This window comes from Oncorhynchus masou, chromosome 24 (assembly GCF_036934945.1).
Source record: "Oncorhynchus masou masou isolate Uvic2021 chromosome 24, UVic_Omas_1.1, whole genome shotgun sequence".
NCBI classification, from domain to species: domain Eukaryota; kingdom Metazoa; phylum Chordata; class Actinopteri; order Salmoniformes; family Salmonidae; genus Oncorhynchus; species Oncorhynchus masou.
The window spans coordinates 102,084,967-102,107,023 of NC_088235.1; the positions used below are offsets into that span (position 1 = coordinate 102,084,967).

General features: G+C 45.7%; 1 protein-coding gene across 3 annotated transcripts in view; it reads right to left on the bottom strand.

Moving 5' to 3' along the window:
* Positions 1-588: 588 nt before the first annotated feature.
* pde4ba (phosphodiesterase 4B, cAMP-specific a) overlaps positions 589-22,057 on the bottom strand; it is a 112,904-nt gene continuing 91,435 nt past the window's right edge. The window contains exons 1-8 of one of the 3 annotated variants that reach the window (XM_064935924.1): positions 20,887-21,093; positions 12,185-12,278; positions 8,803-9,089; positions 6,887-7,051; positions 4,761-4,860; positions 4,337-4,614; positions 3,933-4,115; positions 589-3,846 (exon numbers count right to left, since the gene is read on the bottom strand). In XM_064935924.1, coding sequence (XP_064791996.1) covers positions 3,430-3,846; positions 3,933-4,115; positions 4,337-4,614; positions 4,761-4,860; positions 6,887-7,051; positions 8,803-9,089; positions 12,185-12,278; positions 20,887-20,949 — 1,587 coding nt within the window. In that variant the 5' untranslated portion in view covers positions 20,950-21,093 and the 3' untranslated portion in view covers positions 589-3,429. Of the gene's footprint in view, positions 3,847-3,932; positions 4,116-4,336; positions 4,615-4,760; positions 4,861-6,886; positions 7,052-8,802; positions 9,090-12,184; positions 12,279-12,974; positions 13,420-20,886; positions 21,094-22,057 lie in introns of those variants that run through there. The other 2 variants (XM_064935925.1, XM_064935923.1) reach the window with 2 other exon arrangements.

Consider the following 22,057-nt stretch of genomic DNA (forward strand, 5'->3'; position numbering starts at 1 on the left):
TAGGGGACAGACAAGGTCATTGGGCAGGGTAGGGTGGCAGACAAGGTCATGGAGCAGGGTAGGGGGACAGACAAGGTCATTGGGCAGGGTAGGGGGCAGACAAGGTCATTGGGCAGGGTAGGGAGACAGACAAGGTCATTGTGCAGGGTAGGGGGCAGACAAGGTCATTGGGCAGGGTAGCGGGGCAGACAAGGTCATGGGAAATTGTTGTCAACACAGACCATTGATGTGATTATCCTCTTTGAAGATTCATCCAAAGAGCGAGGTCAGGGGAGGTTGCAAGGGTGTGTGTGTGTGTGTGTGTCTGTGTGTGTGTGTACACTGAAGTGCTCGAGGAAAGGCTGAGGCTTTCAAGAACTGAGACAGCCTCTACCAATAAAACTCTACACATCTTTGGACCATGGCGAATGAAGAGAAGTGCCTGGTTTCCTACAGCTAGTGTGTCACTGTGGGCCTTATGTCATGTTAGGACCAGACTGTCTGTTAGGGGGATGTCACAGTGAGTGCTTGTCTCGCCACATTAAAACATATCCAGTGTGATGGTTGAGCTGCTGCTAGCACTGTGAAATAAGGACACAGAGACAGAGATATTCATGCTTTGTTTTTTAATCACTTCATAGAAAAAGTATTTTCTGATATTTTAACACAATATACAATATTATACCATACATTGTGTGAAACATTTAATATGTCCGCTGCGACTGTAACGCGTTAGGTAGGTATTCAAAAGACATGTCAAATAAAAAACATCTCTCATGCAGATAGTGCCAAGCGTGGCTAACCACAACTCGGACCAAAATGTTTAACATAGATTAAAAATGTTATACTGGTGACAAATTTGAATTTCAAAACTGCTAACAAGTTTTTGTCAAATCAAAATAGTTCACAATAGCACGATCAATTACAAGAAGATCACATGTTTGTAACGATTCATCACGTTCAGCTCAGAACGTGATGATGTCAGCATGCCACCAAGAATCCCCCTGAACTACTTTACATGGGAGGACGAGTAAAGGAGCAGACACTCTGTCTGTCTTTCTGTTGTTATTCCTTACTTCTGTCCAACCAGTAGATCTGAACCCCACATCAGCAATCTGCATTGAAAATGTTGCACAGAGGAGCATGGATTAGTCACTACTACAAGCTGCTAAGAGGAGAACGTCTCGGTGTGGACTAGTGATAGACTACAGTATCAAAGCTTCTCCACAGCTTATCATAGCTATACCCAGGCCTCTGTTGTTTAACATGTCCTCTATGCGTTGTAAACCTACACGTTGTGAATATGTCTCTTTAGCTGCTGCTCAGGGCACTCAAACATTTGTGCGAATATATATTGACTTATTCTATAATATAAAAACACAAATAGAGGATCTAAAAAGCCTCTGACGCAGAGCCCTGTACATGTTAGACACTCCCCTTCCAGGTAATGCAAGTGCATATAAATTAAAATAGATTTACACTGACTGAAACAGTATTCTTATGTACAGTACAACTGAATGTAATGAATACACTGTTATAAACAGCAAAGGACCAGCTTGAGCTCTAGTGACAGACAATAAGAGGAGTCATGTTGAGCCTAGGTGACAAAGACTAACATGTGTACACACACGTACTCTCACATTTTATGACATGCACACACACACACACACGCATCGACGCACACGCATCGACACACACGCATCGACGCACACGATTACCATGTAAGCCTGCTGGAGTGAGTGAGGTTATAGACAATAAGGTAGTTGAAGTACCTTTGAGTATGTCAGTAAACCTAAGTGAATAATGGAAATAGGTCATAGATGCTGAATAGGCCATCATGAAAACCAGCCATGGAGGCCTGTAAAGGACAATCTGCCTTGCAGGCTGCCTGGAGTTGACGGTCTTAATGCTGACCCACAGTGACAGTGAATTACACTGTCCGGGGCCTTTTGGTTTGGTGTCTCTGTCACATCATCTCTAGATAATCTACTACTGTGGGTCATCATCCTCTTGTTCTCAACAATAAGTATTTTTCTCCTCGGGTTTGGGTTCTGCAGCAGAGGATTACATTTAACGGACTAAATCCTGATAAACTTCCCGTCCGGTCAGGAAATGTGATACAGTTAGTGGGAAGGGAAGATTAAGGTCAATGGGTAGAAGCAGAACCTCGTTCCCTTTTATTAGGTGGATGAATAAATAGCTGAACTGTATGAACCATGTGAATAATTATAGTGCAGCTGACTTCTAGACATGCAGCCGCCCGGCCACCTTTCATCATCTGGACCGGTCCTGATTCTACAGGGATAGGGGGTCCTTCCGAAGTTAGATTGTTACATTATCAGAACCAGTTAGGTTTGGGAATCTTTGGTCCAGTAGGATTAATAGACGACAGCAGGATACCTCGAGAGGAAGCTGGAAATAGCCTTCCAACTGCATGTGATAAGAAACTTTGCTTTGGCTGCCAAGTGCTATTTCTGTCTATGATGTTGACATTTGTTTTGAGTCTGAACGATATCAGGATTTGATCCATGAGGGAGATTGTGGGGAAGCAGTTTAGATGTTGGAATGTTGTGTAACTGTTTTCTGGAGCTAAAGTGAACATCTATCTGCCTACCATTTGTCTACAGTGAGGTCTGACAATCTAGACATGCAACACGAATGTGTACATTGTGTACATTTAATTTCCATATAGAAACATATATTTTGTACATGGATTAAGATGACAGAATGTGTATTTCATATTATGGGAAAACATGTTTTAGCATTTGATGAGTATGTCCAGGAATTGTTTGTCTAAGTTAGTTTGGATTTCTTCTATTGCCCAATAGTAGTAGGAAGACTGTTCTCTTTGTCTGAGATATAAAAGGATTTTGCTCTTGAGCTTTCGAAAAAGAAAGAAAAAACAACAACATTCATACTAAAGTGTGTTCAATAAATTAAAAAACAATTCAAAAGATAATAGTAAAAAGGCACATAAAAGTCCTCTGACAAATGATACAAGAAAAAAGTTACTTTTTTTCTCTCTATATAAACTCATGTTCATCAATCAGTAGTTCATAAGCTACCTCATGACATCCCATTTCAGTAAAAAAAAGTCACAAGGTACAAAACTTCTCTCAGTAGTAGTGTCGACATTTCAGATGCCAGTCGGGATGGAAAAACAACCATTTCCCAGATTGGCCCAAGTCCTTCAATTCATTTCCTCAGAGGCCTTTCCGTCAGTCCTTCAGGCCCAAAATGTTTGCAGCATTTTTCCTGAGAACTCCGTAGCCGACCACAGAAACTGTCTGTCTGTTGCCGGCTCCTAACGGTGCAAGGATGGAGGGGTTGAAACTGACGCCCCATGCGAGCTCAAACTAAGACCCCCGTGGGCTTGTTAAAAAGCACAGCTGCAGGATTTCTCCTGTTTAAAACATTAAACCAACCACCATTGCGGTGCAGCAGAGCCCATTAAGTGTCTGTGGGTGATGCATCGTGGGTAATTATCGCTATGGATGACGTGGGCTCCATGGATTCCTCGGAGTCCTGACAGTCAAAGTAGTCAACCGGAGACCGAGGCGACTCCCCCAAAACATCATCTTCCTCCTCCTCCTCATCCTCCTGGCTCTGTTCATCTTTCTCTGTACCCTCAGAGTCCTCCTCCTCCAGGGTGAGTTCAAACTGGAACTTGTCTCCCACCTGGCCCCCTTCACCTCCACCCTGTTCCCGCTGCTCCGTGGCCCAGGGAGGAGAGGGGCTCTGGGGAATCATGCTCTGGTACCAGTTCCTGTTGTCCTCCAGAGTGTCCAGGATGTCCTGAGCATCAGGGTGCACCAGGTCAGCCCACGTCTCCCACAGAGGGTGGACGATGTAGTCTATGAAACCCACCTAGAGAGAGGAAGGGAAAGGGAACAGTGGTGACTCAGGAGTCGGAGTGTGTATGTATGTGTGTCTCTGTATGTCCAGTGTCATACCTGGCTTTTCTCTACTGAGGCAGTGTGTTTGTCACACATGGGGCTGATCTCCATGCCTCTCTCCCTCTCCCTGTCTCCCTGGTGGAAGAACTCCTCCATGATGCGGTCGGTCCACTGACGGTACAGCTCCAAGGACTTGGTCGGGTTACTCAGGTCAGCACAGTGAACCATGTTCCTCAGCACCTGACGGAGAGACGGAGGGAGAGAAGAAGGTGAGAGTGATATGGCGTGGTAGGAGAGAAAGCGAGAAGAAGAAAGATGGCTAGAGAATGAATGAACAGGGTTGAAGAAGAGAGCAGGAGGAGACAGGTGAAAATGGAGTGAAGGAGCAGAGGTCATACCACAATCTAAACCATGTTACTAAGTCTCGATGATGATGATGATGATGATGAAGATAAGCCCACCTGTATTCTGTCGGTGTAGTTGTCCAGCAGCAGGACCCCAGAGCTGGTCACCTTCTTGGTCTCCACCATGGTCTTCAGGTCAGCTAACAGACTCATGTGCTTGGACATGTCAGTGGCCAGAACCATTTCGATGACCATCTTCCTCAGGCTCTGTCTCTGCTTCTTGGTCAGGCTCTGGAAGATGTCACAGTTGTCCTCCTGCAGCAGCTTGAAGCCCACAGCTAGATGGTGGTTCTCTAACACGGACTCATCATTGTACATCAGGGCCAGCTCAGAGTCTGGGGGAGACAACAGACAATGAATCAGTCACTTGTTCAACATAGTTAATGAATATGGATATCTATACAGTATCTATAGATAATTCTCATGTATTTATTCTATACATTATTCACATAACAGTAACAAGTGTAAGATAAAGACTCACTGGTATTGATGAGGAACTGGTTGGACACCCCCGGGTGGTCTACATCATGGATTGCTGCAGCAAAGATGGCCGCCAAAATCTCTAGATCGCTGAAGACCGCCTATGTGAGAGAGAGGGTCCAGGGTTAAGAATTTCTCAAGAGAAACAGTCAAAGAACAGAACAGCTACAGGGAACAGCTAATCCCAGTGCAGCCCACTCCCATTGATTCCCATGGCTAGGGTTGCTATCGCTAACAGCCAACATAGTGTAAACACTAGTCAGAGCCAGATGAGTGCTGGCCTACATTAGCGAAATGACTATCTTATGCTAACCATGTCTCTGTCTCTCTATAGGCACCCATACATAGCGGTTTGACACTGGCTGTAAGAGCAGGGCTGTACACATGATGGAGGGATGGAGGGACGGATGGGGTGACTGTCAAAAAGGAGGAGAGCGGCTGGTGACATGCTGAGGGCTAGGTCACGCTGTTAACTACGTCATGGATGAGTTTCCACTGTATATATATAGAACCACAGAGAATGGAGCTGTGAGAACAAACAGAATGGGGTGAGGGAGGGGGCAAGGAGAGAGGGAGGAATAGGGGATAACTTTTGGTTTAAGTCTAAAGACTGAGGGAAGATGACTTAGAAAGAATGCGATTGAAAACCCTGGGGAAGACTTACAGAACCATAAGATTCAATGGTTGGGGTGAGAGTAAGGACAGAGCATTAATGTGGAGTTCTATTAGCTCAGATGGGTGTGGGATAAGGGTGAGGTAATGGTAGGGTGTGGGATAAGGGTGAGGTAATGGTAGGGTGTGGGATAAGGGTGAGGTAATGCTGATGTGGGATAAGGGTGCAGTAATGGTAGGGTGTGGGATACGGGTGAGGTAATGCTGATGTAGGATAAGGGTGAAGTAATGGTTGGGTGTGGGGTAAGGGTGAGGTAATAATAGGGTGTGGGATGAGTGTGAAGTAATGGTTAGGTGTGGGATACGGGTGAGGTAATGGTTTGGTGTGGGATAAGGGTGAGGTAATGGTTGGATGTGGGATAAGGGTCAGGTAATGGTAGGGTGTGGGATAAGGGTGAGGTAATGGTAGGGTGTGGGATAAGGTTCAGGTAATGGTAGGGTGTGGTATAAGGGTCAGGTAATGGTTGGATGTGGGATAAGGGTCAGGTAATGGTAGGGTGTGGGATAAGGGTGAGGTAATGGTAGGGTGTGGGATAAGGGTTGGGTAATGGTAGGGTGTGGGATAAGGTTCAGGTAATGGTAGGGTGTGGTATAAGGGTGAGGTAATGGTTGTGTGTGGGATAAGGATCAGGTAATGGTAGGGTGTACTATAAGGGTGAGGTAATGGTAGGGTGTAGTATAAGGGTGAGGTAATGGTAGGGTGTGGGATAAAGGTGAGGTAATGGTAGGGTGTAGTATAAGGGTGGGGTAATGGTAGGGTGTAGTATAAGGGTGAGGTAATGGTAGGGTGTAGTATAAGGGTGAGGTAATGGTAGGGTGTAGTATAAGGGTGAGGTAATGGTAGGGTGTAGTATAAGGGTGAGGTAATGGTAGGGTGTAGTATAAGGGTGAGGTAATGGTAGGGTGTAGTATAAGGGTGAGGTAATGGTAGGGTGTACTATAAGGGTGAGGTAATGGTAGGGTGTAGTATAAGGGTGGGGTAATGGTAGGGTGTGGTATAAGGGTGAGGTAATGGTAGGGTGTGGTATAAGAGTGAGGTAAAGGTAGGGTGTGGTATAAGAGTGAGGTAAAGGTAGGGTGTGGTATAAGGGTGAGGTAATGGTAGGGTGTGGTATAAAGGCTGGTACATTGAGGGCTGGTATAGAGAGCAGGATGTGTGTGGACTGGGGTTAGGGGTTAGGTAACTTAGGTCGAGGGCTGGTGTGGGGGTTAGGGGTTAGGTAACTTACATCGAGGGCTGGTGTAGAGAGTAGGATGTGTGTGGACTGGGGTTAGGGGTTTGGTAACTCAGGTCGAGGGCTGGTGTGGGGGTTAGGGGTTAGGTAACTTACATCGAGGGCTGGTGTAGAGAGTAGGATGTGTGTGGACTGGGGTTAGGGGTTAGGTAACTTACATCGAGGGCTGGTGTAGAGAGTAGGATGTGTGTGGACTGGGGTTAGGGGTTAGGTAACTTACATCGAGGGCTGGTGTAGAGAGTAGGATGTGTGTGGACTGGGCCACGTCTGCCGCGTGGAGGCTGTTGTGGTAGGCCACGTCTCCATGGTAGTGGTCCTCCAGGGTCATCATGTACGCCACAAACGTCTCTGTCGGGATCTTAAAGGTCTTCAGCAGGTCTCTCTCCTGCAGGGGACACAAGGATATGACTTAGTACCCATGTACAGCTGTACCATATTGTCTGTGTGTGTTTGTGTGTGTGTGTCTGCATTGCATGCATATACATTGCCTTGCGAAAGTATTCGGCCCCCTTGAACTTTGCGACCTTTTGCCACATTTCAGGCTTCAAACATAAAGATATAAAACTGTATTTTTTTGTGAAGAATCAACAACAAGTGGGAAACAATCATGAAGTGGAACGACATTTATTGGATATTTCAAACTTTTTTAACAAATCAAAAACTGAAAAATTGGGCATGCAAAATGATTTAGCCCCCTTAAGTTAATACTTTGTAGCGCCACCTTTTGCTGCGATTACAGCTGTAAGTCGCTTGGGGTATGTCTCTATCCGTTTTGCACATCGAGAGACTGAAATTTTTTCCCATTCCTCCATTCCTCCTTGCAAAACAGCTCGAGCTCAGTGAGGTTTTCAGTTCTTTCCACAGATTCTCGATTGGATTCAGATCTGGACTTTGACTTGGCCATTCTAACACCTGGATATGTTTATTTTTGAACCATTCCATTGTAGATTTTGCTTTATGTTTTGGATCATTGTCTTGTTGGAAGACAAATCTCCGTCCCAGTCTCAGGTCTTTTGCAGACTCCATTAGGTTTTCTTCCAGAATGGTCCTGTATTTGGCTCCATCCATCTTCCCATCAATTTTAACCATCTTCCCTGTCCCTGCTGAAGAAAAGCAGGCCCAAACCAAGATGCTGCCACCACCATGTTTGACAGTGGGGATGGAGTGTGTTCAGGGTGATGAGCTGTGTTGCATTGTTTTGCATTGTTGCAAAAAGTTCAATTTTGGTTTCATCTGACCAGAGCACCTTCTTCCACATGTTTGGTGTGTCTCCCAGGTGGCTTGTGGCAAACTTTAAACAACACTTTTTATGGATATCTTTAAGAAATGGCTTTCTTCTTGCCAAACTTCCATAAAGGCCAGATTTGTGCAATATACGACTGATTGTTGTCCTATGGACAGAGTCTCCCACCTCAGCTGTAGATCTCTGCAGTTCATCCAGAGTTATCATGGGCCTCTTGGCTGCATCTCTGATCAGTCTTCTCCTTGTATGAGCTGAACATTTAGAGGGACGGCCAGGTCTTGGTAGATTTGCAGTGGTCTGATACTCCTTCCATTTCAATATTATCGCTTGCACAGTGCTCCTTGGGATGTTTAAAGCTTGGGAAATCTTTTTGTATCCAAATCCGGCTTTAAACTTCTTCACAACAGTATCTCGGACCTGCCTGGTGTGTTCCTTGTTCTTCATGATGCTCTCTGCGCTTTTAACGGACCTCTGAGACTATCACAGTGCAGGTGCATTTATACGGAGACTTGATTACACACAGGTGGATTGTATTTATCATCATTAGTCATTTAGGTCAACAGTGGATCATTCAGAGATCCTCACTGAACTTGTGGAGAGAGTTTGCTGCACTGAAAGTAAAGGGGCTGAATAATTTTGCACGCCCAATTTTTCAGTTTTTGATTTGTTAAAAATGTTTGAAATATCCAATAAATGTCGTTCCACTTCATGATTGTGTCCCACTTGTTGTTGATTCTTCACAAAAAAATACAGTTTCATATCTTTATGTTTGAAGCCTGAAATGTGGCAAAAGGTCGCAAAGTTCAAGGGGGCCGAATACTTTCGCAAGGCACTGTATGTGCGTGCAGGCATGCATGTGTGTGTGTAGGAGTGTATAGCCAGTTATAACCTACCTGGAAGATGGCGTACATGATACAGGTGAGAGGTCTATGTTCGGAGTACTCGGACACGGTAAAGATATTCAACCCCCACTTATTCAGATCCTCCAGCTCCTTGGAGAGCATGTCCTCCTTGTCCGTCTTGACCCCGAAACGTGAGATGGAGGAGTTGGAGAGGGAGGGTCCATAAGAGACCTTCTTCACTCCAGTGATCTGAGTCATCAGCTGTTGCTGCTTCTTCCTCTCCCGACCAGCCTTCTCCTTGGGCGTCACAGATGGCATGTCCATGTCGTTCTGTTTGTCTGAGGGGGGAGAGGACATCTCTTTGGGTTAGGACACTCCATGCCATTATGTTTGTCAGACCACAGAGAGAAGAGAGGATGAAGGTTCGATGGCCCATTCAGTTTAGTAATGTCATTACAATGAACAGTGCTGCCTCTCATAGCTGAACTAACATGTCTCTTTCCTCTGAGGGTTATTCAATTACCACTGTCACTCTACCCCTCTCTCTCTCTCTCTCCCTCTATCGCTCCCTCTCTCTCCCTCTATGTCTCTCTCGCCTCTCTCTCTCTCCTCTCTCTCTCCTCTCTCTCCCCCTCGCTCTCCTCTCCCTCTCTCTCCCTCTCTCTCCTCTCTCTCCCCCGCTCTCTCCTCTCTCTCCCTCTCCCTCTCTCTCTCCCTCTCTCTCCTCTCTCTCCCTCTCTCTCCCCCTTTCTCTCCTCTCTCTCCCTCTCCCTCTCTCTCCTCTCTCTCTCCCTCTCTCTCCTCTCTCTCCCTCTCTCCCCCTCTCTCTCCTCTCTCTTCCTCTCCCTCTCTCTCTCCCTCTCCACCTTCAGTCATAATAGAGCATGGGTGATTAAGCATGCTATAACATGTGATGCATGGGAAACAGGGGAAGAGCAATAAACTGGCACAGTAATCCATTACCACCATTATCACCACTGAGACAATGTCTACTAGCTTCTCAGACATGCCACTAAATCCACTCTCCCATTCTCTTACACACACAATGGACCAGAACTCTATGAATGGAAGGACATTTGGTTTGGCCATTGAAATAGAATGCATTTTTATGGGTTTTATAAGGATCCTCACATAATATAAAAAGGTAACCTGGTTTTATAAGCACACAGCAGACACTTCCTCCATAAATGTTAGTGTGTGTTTATTAGAGTGTGTGTTTATTAGAGTGTGTGTTTATTAGAGTGTGTTGCTGATGAAGCTGTATTGTTTGACATGTGGCCGTCTGTCTGTCTGTCTGTCTGTCTGTCTGTCTGTCTGTCTGTCTGTCTGTCTGTCTGTCTGTCAGGAAGTGGTTTTACCAATTCAAAATGTTCTATGCAGGTGGAGTGTTAATGTGACCTTGATTCCCTGAGGCCCAGACTAGACTGTCATGTCTCTCTCCTCTCCATGGGTTGGGTTAAATGTAGAAGACGCATTTCAGTTGAATCCATTCAGTTGCACAACTGACTAGGTATCCTCTCTTCCCTTCCCTTCTCTTTCCCTTCCCTCTCTCTCTCTCTCCATTTCTCTCATGTTTATTCTGCTGAAATTCTGATCCTCCAGCCTGCTCTATATGCTATCAGTGAAACCCAAATGCCAGAGAGAGAAAGAGAGAGAGAGAAAAAGTGAGATGGAGAGAGAGTGTGTGGGTGGATTTGGGATTTTAAAATTCCCTTAATGGGTTATGCCTGGCTGTTACCGTGGTAGCAAGCCGGAAAGAACCAACTCAGCCAGGGTGTTATGGGATGAGTGGAATGAACAGCTGTGGAGGAGAGAAAACCTTGCACGTGAATGGCCCTCACACACACACACCATCATCCCCAACCCACAGTCCCATAGGGATGAGCTGCCCAATATGATGCACGCACATATGAAGGGTTCAACTCTCTCTCTAACAAGGCATCCTAGGAAGACCTTACAATACAGAAACAATGTGGGTGGAAAATGTAGAGAGGGAAACTTGAAAATGGCAGCTATAAATGTCAACAATGTTATCCCCTTGCCTTGTTTTTCTAAAGAAACAATGAGCTCGATATTGCTGCAACATAATTCTAAATATAATTCCAATCAATGGTCAGTGGTCAGCTCAGGACAAACTATCAGCTGTCTGTTTCCTAATGCTTTCTCTGTATCTCTTTCCCATGTTAATGTGTAGCCAACCAGCTGCAGCAAACCACTCCTACTGCTCGGTCCCACAGGGAACTATGGAGTGGTAGAGTGATAGAAACTCCCATCTCCCATCTGTGTCTGATCTACGCACTAACTTCCTCAGGCATGGAGCGATGGAGAGAGGAAGGGGGGATGGGGTGAAGAAAGAGAGATACATTAAAAGGGATATGAGTCACCGAATGGGAGGCTCAGTTATCTGTGAGGGGGTTCCACAGTACCCCCACCTCACCTCGTAATACCAGTCTCTCCATCTCTCTCCATCTCCCCCCCTTTCACAATCTCTCTTCCCCATCTTCTAGCTCAGACCCTGCAGTGGGAGACTAGAGGGGACTAGATTCAGATGGCAGTGCATCACACATCGTACAGTACATATGCAGGTAGATAGCAGGCCACGGGTGTCCATAGTGTCTGTTCTTCTACCTGCCTCTGTCCTTCCTCCTCTCCCACACATATCTTCTGTACTAAATGGCACCCTATTCCATATGTAGTGCACTACATTTACCAGGGTCCATAGGGCCAGCCCATAGGGTTCTGGTCAACAGTAGTGCACTATATAGTGAATAGGGTACCATTTGGGATGCAACCAGAGAGTCACGACTTGGCACCCCCCCCCCCCTCTCTCTCTCTATCCACTGGTTCTGATGTGGCCTAACAAGCTTACCTGTCAATCAACCAGCAGCAGAGGCACCTCACTAAGAAGTGTGTAGCCAGCCAACCACCTCAAAGCTTCAGGCTTTTCCTATCTGGTTTTGTTTTAATGGGCCTTGGGAGTGATGGATGAATACTAACAAGAGGTAATGGGGCAGTGTTTTACAGTACACCCCCGCATCAAGCATCCAGACTCAGACAAAATGGAGGGAGAATCCCACACACACACACACTGCGGTATACTATATACACACATGTGTGAGATATAAGACATGTGTATTTGTGTGTACAAGTGTGGGTGTATGAAAGTGTGTTCAATTGATTGTGTGTGCATGATTGATCTTCAGCAGTCTATAAGAAGTGTGTTGGAAGAATCACACATCAAAAGCAATGGATTTACCTAAAGAGAGTGTGTGTGTGTGTGTGTGTGTGTGTGTGTGTGTGTGTGTGTGTGTGTGTGTGTGTGTGTGTGTGTGTGTGTGTGTGTGTGTGTGTGTGTGTGTGTGTGTGTGTGTGTGTGTGTGTGTGTGTGTGTGTGTGTGTGTGTGTGTGAGAGAGAGAGAGATCAGGTCGTTACCCATAAAGGTGTTGGAGATGAACTCGGACACCTGGTTCCCGGAGCGACTCATCTCTGAGAGGTGTGTCAGCTCCCGGTTCAACATTCTCTTGAACTGGAAAAGAAGATACAGAGGAGAGGGGGAAAACGTCAGTATCCTGGAAACTACTGGAAAAGCTGGAAGACATTATGGTGCAGGAGAATACCGTGTAAAAGCACAGTCACTGGTACTGTATGCTCATCCGAGCTTTATACAAACAAACAAAATCTCTAAGCAAATCTCTAAACATTACACACACTCAGGACAAAAAGGGATTTGGAAAATAACCATTTTATTGTTTTCAGATCAACAAATCAAATCCCTTCAGGATAATATTATGCAGTGCAGATTCCATCTGGTTATTTTCACATTCATATTGCGAAACCTGCAGATCTGCAGTGTATTATACAGCCTATGAGAAAACCATGCATACAACACAGCTGTAGGGAAGCACTGCCTCTGCAGCAACAGTAGCACTGTCTCTGTGTCAGAGAGAGAGATTCCTAGCCCCATCCACAGCACTATTGTGTTCTGCAAAGATGCAACCAAGATGGAGCCTCAGCTCAGCTACATAACATCAGACCACCTAGGACCAAACAACCACCACACTGCATAGAACACAACCACACAGCTTTAGTTTTACTCCCTCCAAAACATCACCAAAACATCACCAAAATACTATAACAGCTCAAACACCAAAACCAGAAGGTAAATATAATGTCATGGCATGTTATCCTGTGCAGCTACGTCAGCTAACAACACAATACACACCTTAATGTAACCCCAAGACACAGACAGCAGGTAGTTAGCTTCAGGCATTTTGGAACCCGGTTTTCCCTCCCTATAGGACAGAGAGCCAGCAGCAACAGCCACAGAACTACTGTAATCCAGCGTGGTAAAATAGAGAGAGGCAGATGAACGGGACTCCTTTAGTGCTAAAAATAATCCTCCTCTTCTCTCCTCTTCTCTGCTCCCTTGGCTCTCTGGCTCAACGGCTAATATAACAGCTAGTTAAAGATGGCTGGTCGTTCTCTCTCTCAGCAGATGTCTCAGTGAGGCTCTCCATGTCTTGGTAAGAGGATACCAAATACCAATACCAAAGAGGAGAAGGTAGCAGACTGTAGCTGTAGTCAGGGTTAGTGGTTCCGTCCTAGGCTAGGAGATCCACAGAACTGGGCTGCAGCTGGAGCTATGAGCTAGATTTGGAGCTGAGGGGGGCTCTGAGCACTGATGAATAAAAGACAAGAAGGGGAGGAGGGAAGAAATAGTGGGATGGAGAGAGGAGGAGGAGAGAAAAAAGGTAAAGCACTGCGATGCTCATCTGACTGGAGGGGGGTTCCTCCACTGTATTCATCTCACTCTACTACTCTCTATCTGCTGCAGCTCTCTTCTCTCTCTATCTCTCTTCCTGGATCTCTCTCTAGGTTTCACTCCCTGGATCTCTCTCTAAGTTTCACTCCCTGGCTCTCTCTCCTCCTGGATCTCTCTCTAGGTTTCACTCCCTGGCTCTCTCTCTCCCTGGCTCTCTCTCTAGGTTTCACTCCCTGGCTCTCTCTCTCCCTGGCTCTCTCTCACTGGTTCTCTCACAAAGTCTCTCTCTCTCCCTGGCTCTCTCTCTCACTGGCTCTCTCTCTCACTGGCTCTCTCTCTCCCTGACTCTCTCTCTAAGTCTCTCTCTCTCCCTGGCTCTCTCTCTCCCTAAGTCTCTCTTCTTTCATTTTCTCTCTCTCTCCCCTTTCTCTCTCAATCCTCTCTCTCTCTCTTTCCTCCTGTCTCTATTCTCTCTCTCTTTCCTCCCATCTCTATTCTCTCTCTTTCCTCCTGTCTCCATTCTCTCTCGCTTTCCTCCTGTCTATTCTCTCTCTCTTTCCTCCTGTCTCTATTCTCTCTCTCTCTTTCCTCCTGTCTCTCTCTCTCCCTCTTTCCTCCTGTCTCTATTCTCTCTCTCTTTCCTCCTGTCTCTCTCTCTCTCTTTCCTCCTGTCTCTCTCTCCCTCTCTTTCCTCCTGTCTCTATCAATCCTCTCTCTCTCTCAATCCTCTTCCTCTCTCTCTTTCTTCCTGTCTCTCTCAATCCTCTTCCTCTCTTTCTTTCCTCCTGTCTCTCTCTCTCTTTCCTCCTGTCTCTCTCTTTCCTCCTGTCTCTATTCTCTCTCTTTCCTCCTGTCTCTATCAATCCTCTCTCTCTCTCTCTCTCTCTCTTTCCTTCCTCTTGTCTCTATCCTCTCTCTTTCCTCATGGCTCTAGTCTCTCTTTCGCTCTCTCTTTCCTCCTGCCTCTCTCTCTCTCTCCCCCTTTCTTTCTCTTTCCTCCTGCCTATCTTTCTCCCTTTCTTTCTCTTTCCTCCTGCCTCGCTCTCTCTCCCCCTTTCTTTCTCTTTCCTCCTGTCTCTCTCTCCCCGTTCTCTCTCTTTCCCCCTGCCCCTCTCTCTCTCTCTCTCTCCTTCCTCCTGCCCTCCCTCTCTCTCTCTCTCTCTCGCTCCCTTTCCTCTTGGCTCTCTCTCTCCCTTTCTCTGTCTCTCTCTCTCGCTCCATTTCCTCTTGGCTCTCTCTCTCCCTTTCTCTCTCTCTCCTCCTCTCTCTCTCTCTCCATTTCTCTCTCTCCCCTCCTGTCTCTCTCTATACTCTCTCTCTCTCTCTGTTTCCCGTTTCCTTTCTCTTTTCCCCTACTTCTAGTCTGTCATCCTCAGCAACACGCTGTACATAGCACACATGATTTGAAGGAAAGTGGAGCAGAGTGGAGGGGAGAGCCCCCAGCAGCACAACCAGGCAGTGGGGGAGGGGTGGGAATGGGATCCAGAGATACAATATCACCCCTTCCCTCTTTTCTATCCTCCTCTCCTCTCTTCCCCTCTTCTCCTCTGCAGATAACCCACTTCCCTCCTCCCTGACAGAGGCAAAGATGAGGAAAGCCTCTCTATTTGATCTCTCTGCCAGAGGATCACAGACTAGTGCTGCCATTCAGCCATGTTTAATAGAGTACTGAGAGAATCATGGGAGAAGCTTGCATCACTGAGCAGTAATGGGAGAAATGAGACGGAACGGCACGTCTTATACTGTACATCTCTTTCTTTTTTGTCTCCCTCCCTCCTCCTCTCTTTCTATTGCCTGACATTTGTCAGCAGAGCCACAGTGGCTGTTCATTATCCACAGCCGATATATTAGAGGTTTTCAGGGTGAGAGAAAACACCAAAGAGACGGAGCGAGAGAAAGAGACGGAGTGAGAGAAAACACCAAAGAGACGGAGCGAGAGAAAACACCAGAGAGACAAAGCAAGAGAAAGAGACGGAGTGAGAGAAAACACCAGAGAGATGAAGCGAGAGAAAGAGACGGAGTGAGAGAAAACACCAGAGAGACGAAGCGAGAGAAAGAGACGGAGTGAGAGAAAACACCAGAGACGGAGCGAGAGAAAGAGACGGAGTGAGAGAAAACACCAAAGAGACGGAGCGAGAGAAAACACCAGAGAGACAAAGCGAGAGAAAGAGACGGAGTGAGAGAAAACACCAGAGAGATGAAGCGAGAGAAAGAGACGGAGTGAGAGAAAACACCAGAGAGACGAAGCGAGAGAAAGAGACGGAGTGAGAGAAAACACCAGAGAGACGAAGCGAGAGAAAGAGACGGAGTGAGAGAAAACACCAGAGACAGAGCGAGAGAAAACACCAGAGAGACGAAGCGAGAGAAAGAGACGGAGTGAGAGAAAACACCAGAGAGACGAAGCGAGAGAAAGAGACGGAGTGAGAGAAAACACCAGAGAGACGGAGCGAGAGAAAACACCAGAGAGACGAAGCGAGAGAAAGAGACGGAGTGAGAGAAAACACCAGAGAGACAAAGCGAGAGAAAGAGACGAAGCGAGAGAAAGAGACGGAGTGATAGAAAACACCAGAGAGACGAAGCGAGAGAAAACACCAGAGACACGGAGTGAGAGAAAACACCAGAGAGACGAAGCGAGAGAAAGAGACGGAGTGAGAGAACACCAGAGAGACGAAGCGAGAGAAAGAGACGAAGCGAGAGAAAGAGACGGAGTGATAGAAAACACCAGAGAGACGGAGTGAGAGAAAACACCAGAGAGACGAAGCGAGAGAAAGAGACGGAGTGAGAGAACACCAGAGAGACGGAGAGAAAACACCAAAGAGACGAAAGAGAAAACACCAGAGACACGGAGAGAAAACACCAGAGAGACGAAGTGAGAGAAAACACCAAAGAGACGAAGCGAGAGAAAACACCAGAGACACGGAGTGAGAGAAAACACCAAAGAGACGGAGTGAGAGAAAACACCAAAGAGACGAAGTGAGAGAAAACACCAGAGACACGGAGTGAGAGAAAACACCAGAGAGACGGAGTGAGAGAAAACACCAAAGAGACGAAGTAAGAGAAAACACCAGAGACACGGAGTGAGAGAAAACACCAGAGAGACGGAGCGAGAGAAAACACCAGAGAGACGGAGTGAGAGAAAACACCAGGGACATGGAGTGAGAGAAAACACCAGAGAGACGGAGTGAGAGAAAACACCAGAGATGGAGCGAGAGAAAACACCAGAGAGACGGAGTGAGAGGAAGAAAAATTGGTAATTGCATCCTTCGCCAATTTGAGTTGATATCAGATATCAACACTCTCTCTCTTCTCCACTCTGTGTGAGAACGCCAATTACCAGAACATCCCAACACCATGGCAACAGCTTCATGTGACCATGGAGAGTGGTGAGGCTGGCTGGCTAGTGGCAGTTTCAGTGAGAGGAGGTCTCCCCCTCTGAACACTGCAGCCCAGCTGTCACCATGACACACCAGGGTTTCCTGCTGAGTAAAATCACTAGTCCCGCATTCCTCCCTCTTTCATTCCACCTCTTCCTCACTCAGTCACTTACATGTCCATTTCTCTCTTTGCTGCCACTTGCTATTAGTATAATAACACCGGAGCTCAACTCTCTGACACCGGAGATCACCTCACTGACACCGGAGCTCAACTCTCTGACACCGGAGATCACCTCTCTGACACTGGAGCTCAACTCTCTGACACCGGAGCTCATCTCTCTGACACCAGAGCTCACCTCTCTGACACCGGAGCTCAACTTTCTAACACCGGAGCTCAACTCTCTGACACCGGAGCTCTCTCTCTCTCTCTCTCTGCTTTTCCGCCCTCCGTTCTTTCACTCTCTCTATCACTTTGTAACCTTTTCTCTCTCCCCACCCTCTCTCTCTCCCCTCCCTCTCTCCCCACCCTCTCTCCCCACCCTCTCTCCCCTCTCTCTCCCCTCCCTCTCTCCCCACCCTCTCTCCCCACCAACGGCAGACAGACAGACAGACAGACAGACAGACAGACAGACAGACAGACAGACAGACAGACAGACAAGCAGGAGCATTGGCTCTCTCTTTCCTTCATGTACTGTGGCATCTTTTGAAATTACTTGAGTTAATAACACCACTGATTGAGGACCTCCAAACTCAACATTATATTTCATTTCCTCTTCCAGCCACGAGTGGGCACTATGTCCTCAGACAGGCTGCAGCTGAATAGACTGTAAAACATGACTCTTGCTCAACATGGGGGATTTGTAAAGTCCATGTTTTTATCAAATGTTCCGTAATAATATAACTTCAGCACACACAAATCCAGTGCCAGGTAATCTTATCTAGTTGCGTTTGATTCCCCAGCCTTGGTAAACGTATGACACACAGTGATTACAATGTGGTTATGATGGGGTAAGACTGACCATGACATATGTTTCTTCAGTACGTTTACAGATAGAGACCAACCCCATAGAGAGTTCGTATACACACTACCTCTCACTTCCTCTGACTAACTCAATACAGTCCGGCTCTGGCTGCGAACAACACTGTGTGTATACATAGGTATGCCATCATTAGCTCACAAATAAAAAAGTACGAGGAATTGAGAAACTGCATGACAAAAGAGAAAAAGGAAAATAGATGATTAAAGAGTCAAATAGAGACAAAGAAAGAAAAGAGAAGTAAAGGCAAGTGACTCAATGCTTTGACACACAGTGTTTCAGTTCCCCTCAGAGAGGGTTCAGTTGTGGTCAGCAGCTCTATCTAAACCTCCAGAGAGAGATCAGCTCTATCTAAACCTCCAGAGAGAGATCAGCTCTATCTAAACCTCCAGAGAGAGATCAGCTCTATCTAAACCTCCAGAGAGAGATCAGCTCTATCTAAACCTCCAGAGAGAGATCAGCTCTATCTAAACCTCCAGAGAGAGATCAGCTCTATCTAAACCTCCAGAGAGAGATCAGCTCTATCTAAACCTCCAGAGAGAGATCAGCTCTATCTAAACCTACAGAGAGAGAGAGATCATCTCTATATAAACCTCCAGAGAGAGATCAGCTCTAAACCCTCCAGAGAGAGATCAGAGAGATCAGCTCGATCTAAACATCCAAAGAGAGAGAGAGAGAGAGCGAGAGATCAGCTCTATCTAAACCTCCAGAGAGAGATCAGCTCTATCTAAACCTCCAGAGAGAGATTAGCTCTATCTAAACCTCCAGAGAGAGAGAGAGAGAGAGAGGGAGAGAGAGAGATCAGCTCTATCTAAACCTACAGAGAGAGAGAGATCAGCTCTATATAAACCTCCAGAGAGAGAGAAAGAGAGAGAGGTCAGCTCGATCTAAACATACAAAGAGAGAGAGAGAGAGAGCGAGAGATCAGCTCTATCTAAACCTCCAGAGAGATATCAGCTCTATCTAAACCTCCAGAGAGAGATCAGCTCTATCTACACCTCCAGAGAGAGATCAGCTCTATCTAAACCTCCAGAGAGAGATCAGCTCTATCTAAACCTCCAGAGAGAGATCAGCTCTATCTAAACCTCCAGAGAGAGATCAGCTCTATCTAAACCTACAGAGAGAGATCAGCTCTATCTAACCCTCCAGAGAGAGATCAGCTCTATCTAAACCTCCAGAGAGAGATCAGCTCTATCTAAACCTCCAGAGAGAGATCAGCTCTATCTAAACCTACAGAGAGAGAGAGAGAGAGATCAGCTCTATCTAAACCTCCAGAAAGAGAGATCAGTCAGATACACGAACACTCTCCTCGTTGCCTTCATGTGTAGGTGTTTAGGTACTCAATACCACCTCACCATAGATGTCAACTCTTTCACACAAATCACCTGAAAGCATGACCTAAAAGTCAACAGGATGTTTAAGCACCACCTAGAAATCAACAGGATGTTTAAGCATGACTTAGAAATCAACAGGATGTTTAAACACCACCTAGAAATCAACAGGATGTTTAAACACCATCTAGAAATCAACAGGATGTTATAGCACCATCTAGAAATCAACAGGATGTTTAAGCACCATCTAGAAATCAACAGGATGTTTAAGCACCATCTAGAAATCAACAGGATGTTTAAGCACCATCTAGAAATCAACAGGATGCTTCACACAACTTTGTGATGTAAAGAAAAGCATTCTAGTTTTGTCTTCGAAGAGGCCTTTGTATGAGAGTGAGATGGCTGAGAGGAGCTCCAAATGTTCACAGCAAACTCAATTCATAACTCAACCTTAATAACGGCGTTGGTTGGTGACTGACTGACTGCAGCACAGTGACCCTGTCCCCCGGTCTCCTCTCCCTCAATGCAGCAGGGCATGGAAACACCCCTTACAGTGCATTCGGAAAGTATTCAGACACCTTGACCTTTTCCACATTTGGTTACATTTGAGCCTTATAGTAAAATGGATTACATTTAAAAAATCCTTATCAATCTACTTTCCAAATGCACTGTATCAGCCAGGCCACATTCCACATTAACTCAACAACTTGGTTTGGACACTTTCAGATGCATCAGAGATTAACGGAAATAACAGAGTTGTTATTCTCTTTTAACACATCCCGTTTGTTCCGACCGAGATGGTGGAAGAAGATCCATAAAATAACAACAAAGCAATGTCCTTAAACACATTCAACCAACTGCCGCAAATAACTGTCAACTCTTAACGACTCTTAAAAAAATCTACTTTCTATAATATTGAACTAACTTAATGAACTGATTAGAATTCATCAGTGCACTCAAAGCAGTAGCACAGAAACTCGACTGAGAGCCCCACACAGGCTTGACTCTATCTGCAGGGCACAGCCTTACTCAGACAAAGCATCCTAGATTGTTGCAGCTTTACACAGAGGTGCACTCCGCTGTAGTCAAGACAAAGAACCAGCATTCAATCCATTTACCTTGGTGTACTTCTCAAAATCGTACAAAATATCCCAGATAAAGTATGCAAAATATCATAAGGTATGCACACAATATCATAAGGTATGCACACAATATCATAAGGTATGCACACAATATCATAAGGTATGCACACAATATCATAAGGTATGCACAAAATATCATAAGGTATGCATAAAATATCATAAGGTATGCACAAAATATCATAAGGTATGCACACAATATCATAAGGTATGCATAAAATATCATAAGGTATGCATAAAATATCATTATAAAGACTTGCAGGCAGATAAATAACTTTTCCAGAGACGTAGAAGCAGCATAAAACAAAACTAAACTCAGTAAACCATGCAGCATTGGCAAAACCCAAAAGCAACTGCCCATGACACAAGAAATTACTTTTGAATAACTTTTGAAGAATACACTAATAGATTTTTTCTCCAAAACAAATAAGTGCATTAAAAGCTTCAAACTAGGAAAAATCTTCAACCAATCGAATCCAAGATAATTTTACCTTCCTCCAGCCGTGAAGTTTTCCTAACTTTCTCTCTTTCTTTTCCAGGCAACAGGCTCCCATCTTGTGTGTGTGAGCGTCTTGGTTGGGTTAAGTCCTGTAGAGAGTCTGGGCTCGCAGGAAGCAGTCTGGATGTACTGAGACTATGAGTAAGGTCCAAGCCTCAGGCTCTGACGTGGGGAGGGTTGGGAAACGCCGTGCTGGGTGTGTGTGTGTGAGTGTGTTTCTGCTCGACGCTCACATCCCCTCTCTGGTAGTTCCGCCTCTCTCACCCTGACAGTCTACTGCCTGTTCTCTAACCTAGTGTTGCAGCAACCAGCATCAGGGTAACATGTTATACACTGTCAATAAAACTGTTATCAATGACATGATCTCTCTGATATTTCTGTTGTTAGTCCAAACAGTGGATTTCCATGTGAAGCAGTAGAAAGTTGTATGCTACCCTAGTTCTCTTGATTTGACCTGTTCAAACTCATCCAGGTGAGAGTTTGAATCCCAGAGAAGGAAAAGGAACAGTCAAACTTGATATTGTCCTTGACTTGAAGCTATTGTCCTTACACAATCTGATACTCACACGGAAGCTACAGACAAGTTTGAGCAATTACTTCACAGGCAATCTGATACAATCAGAGGACAGACCAGCCAGACAGACAGACACTGATACAGTCAGACAGACAGACAGACAGACAGACAGACAGACAGACAGACAGACAGACAGACAGACAGACAGACAGACAGACAGACAGACAGACAGACAGACAGACAGACTAGACACTGATACAGTCAGACAGACAGACAGACAGACAGACAGACAGACAGACAGACAGACAGACAGACAGACAGACAGACAGACTAGACACTGATACAGTCAGTCAGACAGACAGTCAGTGACAAAGTTCAATGCTCTTTACCATGGGGATGTTTTACTGGAATTAGTCTGCAGACTTTCCCGCCCTTTACTATGGTTTCAAATGCTGTCAGATCTTCAAGAATTGTGTCTCCAACCTCATCTGAAACTGTTATCTAAGACATGTTTGTAATATCTTCATGACAGTGAATGCAGCATCACGCTCAATGCTACTCTGTGAAAGTTGTGTAACGTTATCAGTGGACAGTAGAAACATAGGAGATGATCTTGATCACGTGTTTCAACCACGCTCAAAGACTGTTC